Raw genomic sequence first — 16,894 nt, forward strand, 5'->3', positions numbered from 1 at the left:
TGCCCCATTGTCTATAATCAGACATATTGGCAACTTGAACATTATACTTTACAAAAGTGCGTACAACATGTACAGGTGGCTTGACAGGTCGTGTATTCATGATGACTTTTGTCAGTGTTTCGTGGAAGGCCGATTACGCTCACCCTAAGCCTGCTCTGCTTCCCATTTCATGAAATCATAAACTCAGTAAAAGAAGAACTTTGGAGCATTTACATTTTTCAGTCTAATATTAAACTTTAATAGTCCAGTGCTTTTATACGTGCTACTACATATTAGCTAATATATATTTCTCCTCTAAGAAGGTGAAAGATAAATAAAAGACAAAGAGAGGTAATAGCCTCTGGAGAGTCTGACCTTTCCCTGTGGTGAATTATGGTGTGTGTACATCTCTATGACCCTGCGCCCCGGCCTTAATCCCTCACTACAGAGGCTGGATTAGGGCCTCGTCTTATTAGCTGCCCCCCCTCCCCTTGGTCTCGCTCTCGCTCCAGCCTGGATCGATGGCTGGCTCGGTCTGAAGTGGCCGTGCTGGTTATTAAACGTGGGACCAACCAAACCCTTCGGACGGCGGGGATAATCCCATCACAAATTAAGTAGAGGAAAATTGTTCAGGGAGAACGGGGAGGGGCGGGGGGGGGGGATCTTCATAATGTGACCTTCTAAACAATGTACACACAAACCAACGCACACTCCTTAACAGCTCTCCTATTTATCATATGTGAATCTGGAAGGATTTGTACCCTTGATGCTTTTTGTTAAAGAGACGACCTCAGCAAATGGCAGTCTGCTGTCTTGTCAGTGTTTGTGCTCCAGTTTAATTGTAAAGACAGTCGGACATTATTAGTCAATATGTAAGCAAATACATGGTGTAACATGGGGTCAGGAGAATTGCTTTTTCCATTACAAAAACTAAATCCCCTATATATATATAAATCAAATATGGTATTAAGGCCAGGCATACGGATACAAATGAGGGGATATATAGTTTTGTTTTATTTTGCATTTTAAGAGGAAAGCCGAAATGTTAAGGATAAGTAAATGGAGGATACCTCTAGAGGGCACACCAGAGAGCTCAGGCCGTATGAAACTACTGTATGTGCGGGGTGTAAACAACAGACATGGCGACACTCGAGGTTACTGTGACGTTCACTCTGAGATCACAGCAGAAACAGCCTCTGTGTGTTCAGTGGACAGAACACACCGTCGGCACCGTCCCCACTTTGTTTATCCAACATGCTCCTCCGTGCACGGACGTAACGGTGCCAGACTTCAGTTTACTTTTACAGGTTTTACACTTCAACTTCTAAAATGTGTAGCGTAAATCGGTCGATTAATTATTTAATAATAAGTCATAGAATGCCTGCACTCTATATGGATGAGAAGTTAACTTCAACCTTAATTAAAAGACTTAACCTATCATAGGTATTTAACGGGGCACCACCCAATTTTGATAAAACAGGGAAAACTTATAATTAGTTAAATTGTGACTAAAGCATCAACCCCGATATACAGTAAAAAAGCTTCTGATGCCTGGGCTTGTACCCAGGTTCCCTCGGAGCGGCGCCGATTCGGTCTCTCTTGATGACGACGTGCTGGACACTTCACGTTGCGGCCTGGGCCGGATGGAGGCTGAATGCGTCTTCTGGGCTCGGGACTGAGATTCTGTCCGAGCACCGGGGCTTGAGCACCGGAAGAACTGGAGTCTGTATTTTGAGCACTTCGGATCTAATGCTGGAGCAATGTCTACTCGCGAGGTCTTCAGTACGGCAGTGTGCACGCAGGCTCTGGGCCTCCTCGCGGGCAAAACTTTAAAAGTAAAAGGGAAGAAGTTCCGGAGGAAAAAGGGGACAGTGGCGCTCGTCAGCAGCCGAGACGAAAGGTGGAAAACAAAAAGGGAAGAAGCAAGAGAATAAGAGAAAGTGTCACTTCTTATTTAAAGGGTCTCTCCTTCCGAGGTTGGGCGTCGGGGGCAACGGCGCGTGTTTGACTCCTAGACTTTCTCTACTGATTAAACTATTTATTTCTACCCCAAATGTAGGACATATATATATATATATATATATATATTCATAGACAAACAACCTTGTGGGGGGGGACAGAAAGATGCTCCCTAACCTCTTTTACTCCCCAGGGCTCTGGGCTGTGAATTGTTTCTGTTGATCCACAGTCCAAAGCATGTGGTTCCTTATCCCCCACAGCTAATCTCATGAAACAAACATTAACTAGCCGTTATCCCGTGGTTTATCAGATGATGTCCTTCATTTGGTGTCTGTGCAATGTTGGTCCCGCAAAAGAAGAGTTGTAAACTTTCCCTGGGGTCAAATGATCAGGTCAGGCCTATGTCAGGCACCTCCTGGTCACACGCTGCAAATGTAACTCATCTGCCTCCAGCTGTTTTTACAGCCATGTTTGTCTGCAGTGGCAATGACCCTGTCACGTCCCCTCTGCCTCTACACTGCCCCTACTGTTCATGTGCATACTGCACCTAACTCACTTTCACCCTTTCACACTCAGATTCACACACTGATAGCAAAGGCTGCTATGCAAAGTGCCGATCTCCAATCATGAACATTCATTCACCGACGGCCATGCCGTCCGGGGTTCAGGGGAGGAATCTGGGGTTCAGTGTGTTGCCCACTTTGACATGTTGACTGTAGCAGTTAAGGATTGAACCGCCAACCTACGATTGGGAGATGATCAACTCTACCAAGAACAAAGCCAAAACCTTTATTATCAACGAACTGACTTTATTCTCAACATTTCAACACTGTTCTCCATAGTTTGACTCTGTTTCTGTCCTAAATTGCAAAATACTAATAACAAATCTCCCTCCTTAAATGTTGGTTCCTTACGCCCGGCCCTAACGCTCTTTTGTACTCATGTAATCTCTGAGGTTGTATCATATGTAAGGAAAGGAATGATCCGAAACAGTGTGATGAAATAAGAACAGAGCATGGCTTCATCTTGTGATTTATGAATGTCAAATTAAATAGATCATATCGAGCATCAGCACATGATGTTACAAGGCATGTCTTATAGGAATTCAGCTGCAGGCTAACACAACATCTTTATCTACCGCATCACGTTCATGGGCTGATTGTTGAGTAAGGATGGTTTTCAGACGGTCGCTCACAATAGACGTTCTGTTTGCATCCGGAGACAATCGTGTCGCATCAAGCGGGATCGATGTTGTCATGGTTTCAGAAGACGCAGATAAACGTCCAGTAAGAGCCGAGCCTTGAGGTATTCTCAGAAGTACAGCAAGGCTTTTAATCCACTTCAAGTGTTTGTGTGGCGTCCTGTCCGCACTAAAAGAGATACACACACACACACACACACGAAGCTGTGTTCGAGCGTCTTAAAGAGGAACGCGGTTGAAAACACAGACTGTGATTTGAGTTTTAGATTTAAGATATGTGAACATCGTGTGTTTTTTATCCTCTTTGTTCCTTTTAATCCCTGTTTTTCCTCTCGTTTTCTCCCTGTCTTTGGGGATCTCACTCTCACTCCCTGTCTTCCTGAATTTGTGTGTGTGTCATCTCTAATCCTGTCATGTAGGATAATACTAGCCGTTAATTACCCCCGCTGTCTGAGGTGAACCCCATTAGAGCCCTGAACTGGACGTGAACCAGCGGTTACCGCAAGGGGGCAAAGTCTATTAAATGCCATTATTGAATCTTCAACCTAATTTAAGAGTAGATGCACAATGAGTGGCCGTCTGGCTGCTAGCTGTGGTCTCTTTACTCAATTCCAAACCTCTTTTGAGGAAGGCTGCAGACCCTGGCCAAAATAAATGAAACACATTGGTAAGAGAGGAGCACAGAATTTTAAAGGCTGCTGCTGGGTTTTGTTGGCACGGTTTTATGTCAGCAGAGTGGTTTGGTGAGGAGGACGTGTTGGGAAAACTGTGGTTTTTAAAAGGTACCTGTTACTGCATGAGAGCGTGTCTCGCAGCGAGATTCCCTCATGAGTTTTATTCACTCGAGTTACTTTGAAAAAGTAGTTCTTAACCTCAGTTGCCAACTATGCTATACTGTTTTGGTTGCTGAAAAAGTTCCTCGAAGTTTCCAGATGTCATGATATAGTTCTTTGCATATGAAGTGTCTTTGCCAGAGTCCCCCGGCTCCTCGTGGAAGGAGGGGGCTGTGCTAAGGGACATACAGTAACCACAGATCTTTCTCACTACGACAGGATAAAGACGCAAACAATTCTGCAGTGGAATCAGTCATACTGGAAGCTTTGAAAGCAAGACTGAAACTTTGTCAAACCCAGCAGCAAAGTTGGCAACAATAAGGGTTTTTATTCCTCAGTTGAAATTTAATGGAAAGCAGTATTTTTGTTATGTCAAAAGAGGTTTAATCACCATTAAACTTGTGTAAAATGTCTTGAAAGTCATGAAATGTGTAAGTTTCTGCGATGCAACAAGCTGTTCTGCTATAATGTTGCTGTTCTGTGCGCAACCTACTCGTGTCCCCGTGAAAGCAACATCGTCATTCGTCCAGCAGGGCCTAAATACTGCATATGTTGGAGGTAGTGTTGTCCTGATGCTACGGGTGTCAAATTACAAACATTTCCATGTGTTATAGCCGGAATGGAAACAACATGTTTGGAGGAATCATCGGACAAGAATGTCAATATCGGATGTTTCTCAGAAACCACAGACCGTGACAAATTTTTAGCATCTAAACATCGATGTTTTTAGAACTCTTGCTTTCTGCAGTTACAATGTGTTTGAGGGAAGAACTTGGCTGAGGCAAGTAAATGAGGGATTAAGCATTAGTGGGGTGAGGCAACTGAAACACTTGGTCAGGTCAAGATGGTGAGATAGTTGTGAAGGAAAACAAACTCTTATCTCGAATGTGAAAACACGTGTTCTTCATCCATTCACCGCCCCAAGCTACAAACAACAGCTGCATAAAGGGCAGTGTAACCAATGCATCAACTGCACATTTGTGCTGGACATCCCTCAAATGTCCAAAGTGTTCTCATGTCAGGTCATCAATACAGACCCTTGTCAGGCCCCCTTTCGAGGCCCATATAGATGCACAAGGTAGTGTGTGTTTAGCCAATGTTTCAAGGTACCCTTAGTCAGTAAGTCTCAAGTCATTTGGTTCAAGTCTTAAGCAAGTCTCGAGTCATTTTTTCTTGGGCAAGTCAAGTGAAGTCAAGCAGAGTCCTTAGTTAAGGCATGTCAAGTCCGAAGTCTAGTCACTTTTTATCCAGCACTCTTGCCTGTAGTATCCGGTCTTTATAAAGAGAAAAGACAAGGTATTAGTAGCTCGTCTAATAGAGATATTATTGGTATATATATATATATAACCTGTTCAAAAAGCATGACAGTGAATTGTATCTGTATTATCTTGGCACAGACGCAGCCATGATGACGGTCTGCTCTGAGACCATATTGAGTAGTAACCAGTGCGACTGATGAGGCTTCTCTTTGGGGGCTTTGATGTTGCGTGTTGCCATAACGAGGAGTTCGCCTGCCATCCAATAATCACAATCACATACTTTTTGGGTCGTCCATTGCTGCATACATACTTGATAGTTAGAAACTTGACAACATTGAATTTTATCATTTTATATTTAACAGCTAACATTCACACTTATGAACAGACACAAGTCATCCGAGTCGTCATGCCTCAAGTCAAGTCTCAAGTCATTTATTTTTTGTCAAGTCAAGTCACAAGTCTTTAAAACAGTGACTCGAGTCAACTCAAGTCCAAGTCACCAAGTCTCAAGTCCACATCTCTGTCCTTAGTATCTGTTTTCCTTCTCTCTAACAGGTGGTGGTGGTGTAACATGGTTAAAGTGAAGAGGTTAAAATAATAACTCAAAGTTGACTTTTTCTATTACACAAGACTCCAAGTCAAATCTCCCAGGTCAGAATCCTGAGTTGCTTGACCCTGACTTTACCGATCTTTGTACTAAGTCGCCCGACATCCCACTCGCTGGATGGGTTTACACTGGATGTGTTTAAAGCCCGGTGCATCCCATGCCGACTCCACAGGCATTTCTGAGGGTTATATTTGAGTTATAGTGCATAACTTTTTGTGTGGGTGTGAACTCTGAATGAGAACAGTCTCTTCGTGTACATATCATGATTCGAACTAAGAAAAAGAAACCTTGAAATAACCAGACGACAGGTTTGCGAGGAAGCAGAGTCACTTTTTCTCTTTAAGAATGAGCTTTAATTCCTGTGAGACCTACAACCTTACAAGAAAACGCCTTTTAGAGCCCTGAAAATAATTGCAAAACACAGAATTGTGATGTAGGAGAGAATAAATAGTGAGAGCAGAAGTGAAGTAAATGTGAGGAGAGAGAGACAGAGGTAGAGGGGATAAATCTATGATGTGAGCGTATTAAAGCAAACGCAGGTGAAGGACGCTGCAGAAGAGACGAAAAGATTAGTGTTTGACAGATCACTGAAAGCAGCGGTGTGATTTTTCTGTCTGGAGTATAAAGGCACTGACAAACACATGTTTATCTCGCCTTAATTTTTAGATTCAGTCATAATTATACCATCTTCATTCCCAGCTACCCTGCAGGCGGTCACAAGAAACACTTACAGTAGCATTTAGAACTCCCCAGTCTTGTCACAATATTAAATACGCACGAGTTGCGGCACAGCGTAAGCCGTGATTAAAATGCGTCGCTTCCACCACTAAGACACGTCTCCGGTGTATCAGATGGGAGCTTAGCACCGGCATATGCTCGCTGCAGTGATCCGCTGATGGATGACAGGTGGTTACCCAACTATTTGCATAATTATGGGTGTTACACACAGGCTGCTAGAACGCCATAAACAAATCCATATGGCCTTTTGGGAAAATCCAGATGATTCACACTACAGCTCTCGGATTTACTTACTGTCTTGACTTTGTATCAGACATCAGCAGGATTTCTCACCGAATGTTTTAGCTGAATGTGACGTGTGGAGAAACGTCATGCCCTTTGCTTGTTTTGGCAGCTCTGATCAAATAACAGAACTTTACACCAAGATTTAGTTGCAGATCGGTCGCTGTGGCTGATGTAACACGGACCAGTGTTTCCTGTGCAGTTCCTTTGATGGCTCGGGTGATGTAGTTTGTGGGACCCGGTTTCAATACCGGGAAACTTTCCAGAATCAGCTTCAGTGGGTTGTTCACAGTGCACAAATGACCCTTTTCTTTCAGAGTCAGATCATAATATATGAGCAATTTAGCTGCAATTATAAGTGTAATTGTTATTTTAAAGGTGGCTAGGCTGAGAGAGGCTTTGGGTCATTTTTCATGTACACTTTTTCCTAATATTTATAGCCGTCTTGGTCGTTTTCCAGCTGAAAGTGTACCTACAGTATAATTCTTTCTCTGCTGCAGGACTCAAGCCAAGCCAAACCTCTCGTACTTGAGTTGTACAATGTTTCCTTTTGGGCTCAATGGACCTTTTATGGAAACAACAGTACTTATAATCACCACTTCCCATGTTTAAGTTGACATATAGTGCAACTGAGACATTTACAAAGAGGTAATGTAGGGGTCTCATGGCTTCCAGCCGAGCAGCGGCCCCAAAAATGTGCCACTGTTGGAACATTGAGATGGAAAGTTCTCCGCTCAACATGTGCATACGTGTTTGATAGCTCGTACTCTCTTTGACTCACTGTTTCTTGTCTTATCCTTTTCTTTCCACCCTCCTTGTTCTCGACCCCCCCTCCCTCTGCAGACATGCCTCTCAGTGTCCGTCGCAGCAGTGATCCCTCCCTGGCCAACCTTCCTCCAGGTGAAGTCCCGGTCATTCAAGAGGAACCGTCCAGAAAGAACCCAGCTCGCTGGTCCACGACTGCTGGCTTCCAAAAGTACAACCACAAAACAAACCCGAGCGCCGCCACTGGAAGCCTGGAAAGACAGGTACAATATACATCTGATCAGTGATGCATTGCTAGCTTCATAATTGATCATCTTGTACTATTCAGAAAAACATCTCATGAAGACTCTCAGGTATGGTATCATTTTAAATCATGGTGGCAATTAGGTAAGCAGAGAAAATGTGTGTTACAACTGTAAGAAGATTCTCCCCTTCAATCCCGCATCCTGATGCAAACAGCAGGATGGCCGGAAGTTATTTTCCAGATGAACTGAAGTTGCATCAATTATAATGTCAGAGATATGCGCTCTGAAGTCTTTCAACATCCAGCAGTTTCTCTGTCTTTAACTTCCGCACTGCTTTCTCTCCTCATTTCCATTCTTTCTCTCCTCTGAACCCCGAATCAAAGAAGTACCGTCAGATATGAACCCTGAGCTGCCCTGCTTGCAGAGATCCAGCCGTGGCATAGATAGTCTTTATCTGTAACTAGTTCTCCGATAACGCTGCTTCCTGTCTGACAAAAAGACGAGCGCAGATTGTTAATCACTTTCTTTGTTCCAAATTCACCTTTTCCTGAGAAGTCTCTGATTATGAGTCCTAAAAAAAGCGCATCACAGGTACATCCTCCCCGCGGCTTCTGAAAGAGAAGATAAAGCCAATTAATTTCTAAAGATGGCTGCCCCCACGTGGCGCTGACAGACCTCCACTTCTTGCTGAGAAAGAGGTACGTTCCCAAATAGAACAGGGAGGTTGAAAAAGGGCCGTGATTGAGTGCTCGGAACGTGACATGGCAAACCTCCGCGTGATTAGTGTGTCTGGAAGCCGTGTCTGATAATCCTATTTAAAGACACTTTAGTTGTCACAGCCTCAACAGTGTAACGGCACACTTCCCAGCAGAGGGCGGAGACAAAAGTTAGAGGTGAGACTGTTACTAGACCTTTCACTGGGTGAGGATGGCTTCTTTTCAGCCCCTGGATGCACCAACTGCCTTAATGCGCAACTGTTAAAGTAATAATCTTGAAGATTTTCATTTAAATCACTGTCTATCGCAGAATGAGGTAACACAATGGTGATTGAGCCTATGGCTCAGTGATGAAAGCTTTTGCTTTTGCAGCAGTACAGACTGGGTGTCTGTGGTGACTTTTGCTGAAAAAATCACAAGCGGCGCCCAGTTAGTGACGGGTCTTCCATCACCCAGCAGTGGTTGGTCTGCCAGAGAGGGTAGGTGGAGCTAAGCGGCTGCTTTTCCGCTCTCTGCAAGTGTTGGGAGTAAACAGTAATCTACTATGGCTGAACAGACAAAGAAAAGATGGATGACTACAGATACAACTTCAACAAGAAGTGAAAATCCAAAGAAGAAGAAACAAACTCGACGCTCAGATGAAGCAAACAGTCTGAAAAGGAAAGCGACCGTCAGCCAGGAAAATCAAGAGTTACAACCGGAGCCAACCGTGGACGTCACACATGCAGCACTGTCTGGATATCTGGGAAGTGTGCTCCCGCAATTACCGTTTATCGCCACAGGTGCCGCCTTCAAGATTATAAATTTAAAACCAAGAGCTTGTAGAGAGCGTCAACAAAACCAATTCTGCTATTTGGTCCCTCTCAACCCAGTCTCATGGTGTTTGTGACGTAGTCATTGAGCAATTACATATAGAAGCATGTACACGGACAGCTAATACGCACATCATGTAACCACAACCACTTTTTTTGAATAGATAAGCTGTTAAAAGACGGCTTTTATTAAGACTGCTTCCGTGTTAACATACATTTGAGCTTTGGTTATATCGGATTGACATTCATTTAAATTATAACTCCAATAGATTTCCCTCACCATTGATTTAGGAAATGCAGCCAGAAATCTGCAGCTGGTGACCAGTTACCTGAATGAGATCAATGAAAGTCCTCGTCCTGTCAGCGGAGGCTGGTTTGTACAGTAATGAGCTCACACCAGGAGGCAGTTTATGACAGAGCCATTAGATCTTTCCAATAAAAAGGGAGTCTAACTCACATCATCCTCTGTATCTCTTTGTCATACATCCAGCTGTCACATATTCACCATCAGTTAAACAGTAAGTCTATTTTTATTCGATCAACAGCAGATGTTGAATGTATTAGTCAGCATTGTCTTTGATTTATTTACGTCTTGGCGCAAACATCGCGCTCAAAGGGAGCCATACATCAGTGCCAAATGATGTATGATATGGATGTGAGCCATGTAATATAGAGTCCACCCCATTGTCTGGAGCAATTTCCTTTGCAAACTACAGCCAGCCACGCTCTGTTCAATTCCCAGTGAGTCCAGTTAGGTTCTGCTAAATCTCCTTAATAAAATCCAACGGGAGTCTTCAGTCATCAGCGAGCACTGTAAACTCATCACGTCTCCCAATGACTTTACAATGCCTCATTCTCCGGGTTCTGCACGCTTAGCACAGTCAACTAAAGGGATTAGGCAGCGCACATGCAGCCTGTTGATTTACTGCTACCTCTCTGGGATCTGGGTTTCTCCAAATTTAACGATCTGATGTGTCGTTAAAGTTTGTGGAGAGGGGGTCCTTTGTCGCGCCACGGTGCATGGCGGGGACGGGGGCCGAGATGGCTATCAGGGGCCGTCTCGGTAGAGCCAAAGTGTCCGGCTGAGTTTTACAGTCCTGTCTGCAGTGCTTCCTCAGGCCCCGTCACGCCACATTCAGCAGCACTGAAACACATGGCTTATTATAGCATGCAGGGATCTCTCTTTGTTTTGCTTTTTTGTTTCTGTTTTATCACTTGTTTTCTCTCCATTGTTCACTTTTTTCCATAAACAGTTTTTCTTTGATAACTTTTCTCCCGTCTTTTGTTGTGCAATGTCTCATCATGAAAATGTCTGCTGTTTCGTAACTCATCAGACCTTAAATTATTCTGTTTGTCTGTGTAAATCATCGTCTCTGTGCCGGTTTTTATTACTAATTCTCTTTCATTTTTATTCAAATAGCTTCAGCAACCTTGACCTTCAGCTGCCCGGGTTTCAATGCCGACGCTAGCATGTCTGGAATGTAATCTGGTGGGCTAGTGTGTGTTTTTGTGTTCGCAACCATTGTAATAAGTCTGCTCAGGTCTGCCGGTGTTTGACATTACCTTGGCAGCAGCATTTTGGAAGGTGCTTTTTTTGTAATGGAAGAGCTCAGCTGTGGCTGTCTTATTATAAGAGGCATCTTATTAGCGGCTCAGGTTTAGCTGAAGGGAAGGTTAGGGGTGAGGGCGGACTGGATTGAGACTAGAATGCACAACACAGAATTGATGCGTGGCACAGGTCCAAGATAAACTAACCGACGCACACCCTGAATGTCTGTCATCCAGCGGCTGTAGAAAGCAACTGTCTGTTTAAACAAAACAATATGGAGGATGTATCAGTCTTTAGAATATTCTGTTTGTCATGGATTTTAGATTTTAGGAGATTTTGTGCCAAGTCATTATTGGGCAGCAGTGGTGAGATCAGTGTAAGCAGACTCTGCACAAAAAACAAACAAACCTGTCATGCATTCAAGTCTGATCCACACTCTTTACTTTTCAATGAATGATTGATTGATCCAAACACACCTGGAAGAAAACTCCTTTGTCTAGAATAAGATAAGATAACGTAACATTTGGTGTATAAGACGCACTTTTAATACATTTTTTCATCTAAAAAGTGGGCTGCTTCCTGTACACTGATGCGACCAGTACACCTGTATAAAATGCAGAGAGGTATGCTATTGTGTTATGGTGTTTTACCCAGACTATGGCGCTATTATCAAGTTGACAGTTGTGAAGTGGTGACCTCACACCCTCCACTGTCCACGCCTCTGTGCTGTTTTGTGTTTTCCTCGCTATTTTAAACGAGGTAAACTAACTTGATTAATGCTAACGCTTCGTCACGGACATGCACCGTCATGATCGCTAGTGCAGCCGCCGCCTTCACAACAATCAATGTTAGCATAGGCTACTAGCTACTGCCAGCTACAGCACCGGTAGCTAGCAGGATTGTATTATTAATAAATAGCTATAGAAAACCTTTTTACTCTGGCATGCCCCCAAAAACAGACTGTGATTTATATTCCAGATTTTACAGTAACCCTTTATGGATCCCTAGAGGGGAAATTCAGGGTTAGGGTCAGGTTAGGAGTCTTACAACAACAAACTCGGCACTTGGAAAAGATTTACCTGCAAATTAGTTTCACTTGCGACAACTATTTTCCCACCTGTGTCATTTATAACCCACCTTAGATAAATTATTCCAGAAAACATTTTCTCTGCATGGCAAAAACTGGAACCTGGAAAGAACATAACAAAAACTTTTTTTTCCTGTTCTAAAGTCTTAAAACACGAGAGAAAACTATTTACAAAATGGATCACCAGTCTCTGTCATAAGCCTTTGTTACACTGCGGTTCCGTCCTCATGCAGCCTTTGTCATTGTACATTGGACCACGCAACGCGAGCGTAAAGCCGCCCCAGTGTGTGTTTTTAAATAGCGTTCCGGCTTTGAGGAAGCAAAACGTGCGGGAAGTGTAAAACAGTGCGTGCTTCAAATACACACACATGGCGCTGTTCCGTAGTTAGCCTTGCAGTGACGTTGATCCTTCCTGTTCCTTTCCAGGGCAGAGGAGGCCACGCCTACAGGAGTCTTCCTCGTGATGCGAGTGGCTGGTCCACTCAGTTCCAGAGAGAAATGACTCGATCTTCTCTGAGCGCCAACCATCCGATGGTGGACCGATGGCTTGACAGACAGGAGCAGGTATGATTGATTTGATACAATATTTTCTTTAGGTCGAAATACACGCCGCGTCTTTGAAGACCAAAGTGTTGCCAAGTAACCCAAGTAAAAAGCTTGACTAGAAATGATAGTAGGGAGTGTATGAATCACTCTCTCTGACGAATATTATTATCAGCATACATGAGTGGTTGTCATAGCTGTGTGACATCCCTGCTTCCCTAATGATATATCCCACCGAGTGACTGAAACATGCATCAGATGACATTTGGTTGAGGCGTTAATCCAGCAGCTTAGAGTTGCATGAGCAGATGTAATTCTTCATCTTTGTCGTCCCCTGTGTTTGCACCAGGAGATCCATGTCTGTATGCTTCACACTATGCTGCATTGTGTCATGATGGATCATATCTCGCCATGGTGTTACAGCAATAAGCAACAGTAGTGACAGATAACAGAGTAGTGATTACAGCCACAGTGACTGCTCACTGCCCGGGCCAATGTTAAACATGGTCGCTGACTGACATCAGACTTCATACTTCTGTTATCTGCAGCGATACTTTTATAAAGTATCAGCGTGTTAGTCATTGCAGGCTCGTCCTCTCACTTCGCACCTCCTCGCTCTGTCGGCACTTTGTGATTGTCTCACTCTGCGACCGGTCCCTCTCCTCCTCGGCCTGTCAGAGCAGAGGAAAAATGTTCCCTTTAAAAGTTATTAAAAGTGACAGAGACTCTCTGCAGGGGGAGCGGCAGTGACCTTGGGAGGTGTCGGACACACTGAGCTATGCGTGAAGAGGATTTCTGTCAGTCTCTGCCTATCACTGCCTCTGCTACCTGCTCTGGCATATGTAGGAGGTGTTTAATCGATTCCTCCTTCACGTTATGGAGAGGGGAAAGAGCAAAGAAAGGGTGTGAAACATTGACAAATGGAAACATGCACAAGTAATTTAGGAAATAATATGACTGTTGATTTGCACATGCTGCTCACAAGCAACTCTGTGATGTTGAGTTACATTCAGCTCGCCAGGATCCTCGCCTGAACGTCTGGGGTACCGTGCTGAGGGTTTCTGGGTGGTCCGTCTGCCTCTCTCCTCCGAGCTTTACTGCAGATTCAACCTGGCCTGGTTTTGTATCATTGTAACGGAGGCCCTGTTTCTTTGAGAAAGCACTTCTGCAGCGTTCTCTGTCTCCGGCCAGACATTCAGGACAAAGAAGTCCAGTGAAAAGAAGCTATTTTAGTGCAGTGTGTGTTTTGTTAATCTGAAGCTATTGCAGTTTTGGTCGAGCCACGAAACACATCACAAAAACTTCTTAGGGCTGTCTTACTCCAGCCTTGTCCTACCTTTCATTTGAGACCCATTTACACGCGGTATTAACACATGATTTGTATCTCTTATGAGATCTACATCGAACCCTCTGAGCCTCTTTTCCACAGCGAGGGCTGTCTCAAATCACCTCTCCTCACATCTCTCGATTTCATTTTCACTGCAGCCACATCTTCGCCTTAACAACTGGTTTGCAGGCTGCCAGTAATTAACAACATTCATCAACCAAAGTCCTCAACCTGGGCTGCACGGTAATGCAGTGGTAAGCACGGTAGTCTCACAGCTATAAGGGTTCTGGTTTGAATCCTGGTTCTATCGTAGTGGGCCTTTCTGTGTGGAGCTTGCATGTTCACGCTGTGCATGCGTGGCTTCCTCCCACAGTCCAAAGACATGCTCGTAAGTTGACTCTACATTGCCTGTAGGTGTGAATGTGAGCATGAAAGGTTGTCAACCCTGTGATTGACCTGGCGATCAGTCGACAGTGTACCCCGCCTCTTGCCCAATCACAGCGGGGATAGGCTCCAGCGCCTTCGAACACACCCCCACCCCCCGTGACCCTGGACAGAATAATAACTATATGTACAATGGATGGATGTTGGAATGGAGTTTTTAATTATTTTAATTTGATCTATTTTGATCAGCTAAACCTTGTAAAGTAAAGTACAGTGTGGATGCTGTTTTAATGAATGTGGTCACTGTGTAACTATTCAATTCAAACATGGCTGAAATCTAAACACAACATGAGCCAGACCAACCTAATGGTCTTGACATTACAATTCCATAACAGTCACACTGATTTTTTTCAAGGTGTTAGCAGCCCATCTAATAATGATATTATTGGCCAGTTTATATAACCTGTTCAAAAAGTATGACAGTGAATTGTATCTGTGTTATCTTGGCACAGACGCAGCCATGATGATGGTCTGCTCTGAGACCGTATTGAGTAGTAACGAGTCGAGTTTTTGAGTCGTCCAATCATGATTCCCAGTTTGCGCTGCGTACATACTTGATAGTTAGACAGAAACTTGACAACATTGAATTTTATCATTTTATATTTAACAGCTAACATTCAAACTTATGAACACATGCAAGTCATCCGAGTCATCATGCCCCAGGTCAAGTCAAGTCTCAAGTCATTTATTTTTTGTCAAGTCAAGTCGCAAGTCATTAAAACAGTGACTCGAGTCGTCTCGAGTCCAAGTCACCAAGTCAACAAGTCTCAAGTCCACATTTCTGCCATAAAGTATGCAGTATAACTTTGTCTTAAAAGGTCCGTTCGTTTTAGTTCAACTTAGTATAACTCTGAAAATAAATTAAAACTTTCTTACAGCCTTGTCCACTTTAACATTAAAGAAAAAAATGTATCCTAATGTTTTGCAGTGGAAAATATCCACTACTTTAAACAAATATTTCTGTTTTAGTTTAATTAAAACTGAGATTTTAGCTTCCATGATGAATAATTGTTGGACCAGATACTGAAGAAAAGCTTGAAGTGGTTTTAAGAAGACACAAACAGCAGAGACGTGCTTTTGCTCCAACATTTAAAGCCCAAATCCAACATTACTGTAAGATCTCAGGTTAATACCAGAATAATCCCGATCCACCTGGTGGCTAATACTCGGTGCGACCTGAGTCTTTGTAATCTGACAGCTGTTTGACACAGATTATTCACCAAACACAAATCCTCTCATTAAAGGTGACACAGCGTAGGTTTCAAACTGGCACCTTGTCACCACATTGTCTCTTTCCTCGACTCTCTGTATCTCTGATGTGATCGCTGCCTTTCCTCCCACACATCACTGCTTGATATTTCCTCTTCTTTGTCTGTTTGATTGTCGTGCAGAACAGCAGTATTATATCGCATGATAAAAATACACCATGTGGGGTAATTAAAAGGAATTGTTATCAGTTTCTAAAAGCGTTGGCGGGGATAATGAGTGTACACGCGCACACACGCCAAGCTTTTAGTAACACCACACTAATTAGCTGTAGTTTGTTTATCATGGATTATTTATCTCCCAACTTTCTTCTTCTGCTACATGAGTAAAGATAAAAGAAAAAACTAAGAAACTAAGACAGTGCATCACGTTTCTGTCTGACACAACCATCACACTCTTTATTGTTCACGTGTGAAGGAGTGTCTGCATTATCTCCAGTAGGTTCTTTTACTTTGTGCATGCACTCGTCTCTGAATCTTAATGTACTTTAAGAGTTTCTGCCTCCACCTGCATCAGCCAGTATCTGTACGTCTGTCCTTTTCTGGGATGAAGGGAAAGTCCTCAGATTTGCAGTTTGACTCAAGGACAAGCTGATTAGAATTTTGTTGGTCAAAGGTCAAGTTCACTGCGATCTCTGAGAATTTTTTGGACATCCATCCATTATTTATAACGCTTATCCTGTTCAGGGTCGCGGGGTGGCTGGAGCTGATCCCAGCTGTCATTGGGCGAGAGGCGGGGGTTACACCTGGACTGATCAGCAGTCAATCACAGGGCTGACACACAGAGAGACAACCTTTCACGCTCACATTCACACCCATGAACCTAACGAGCATGTCTTTGGACTGTGGGAGGAAGCTGGAGTAGCTGGGGGGGGGACCCACGCATGCACGGGGAGAACATGCATACTCCACACAGAAAGGCCCGCTACGTCTGAACTGGGATTCAAACTAGGAAGATTCTAATTGTGAGGCAGCAGCGCTAACCACTGCACCACTGTGCCGCCCATTTTTGGACAGATTTCAAGAATTCTGTTGATAATTACAAACTTTTACAAAAAAATTACAATCCAATTAAATAGTCAAGGGTCAAAGGTCACTGGGACCTCACTGATTGCTATACCTATAATGTCCCTCCTGTAAATGATTGTGTTGTAACCTCTCTTGTTTTTTATAGACCTACTTATTCCGTTGTTTTGTTTTAAGGTTACGTATTCTTTTAGACATTTTCAGTATATAAGATATAAGATATATATAATAAGATAAAACTTTATTGATCCCACAAT

The 16,894-nt window shown here is 43.5% G+C and overlaps 1 protein-coding gene across 1 annotated transcript in view; it reads left to right on the forward strand.

Annotated features, from left to right (window-relative positions):
• Nucleotides 1–16,894, forward strand: part of LOC138595814 (partitioning defective 3 homolog) — a 409,339-nt gene that overhangs the window by 163,396 nt on the left and 229,049 nt on the right. The window contains exons 4-5 of the mRNA XM_069667257.1: nucleotides 7,702–7,886; nucleotides 12,459–12,596. Coding sequence (XP_069523358.1) covers nucleotides 7,702–7,886; nucleotides 12,459–12,596 — 323 coding nt within the window. The remainder of the gene's footprint in view (nucleotides 1–7,701; nucleotides 7,887–12,458; nucleotides 12,597–16,894) is intronic.

Source organism: Semicossyphus pulcher, unplaced genomic scaffold (assembly GCF_022749685.1).
Source record: "Semicossyphus pulcher isolate SPU_LCO1_2020_fin unplaced genomic scaffold, fSemPul1.0.p SCAF_18, whole genome shotgun sequence".
NCBI lineage: Eukaryota > Metazoa > Chordata > Actinopteri > Labriformes > Labridae > Semicossyphus > Semicossyphus pulcher.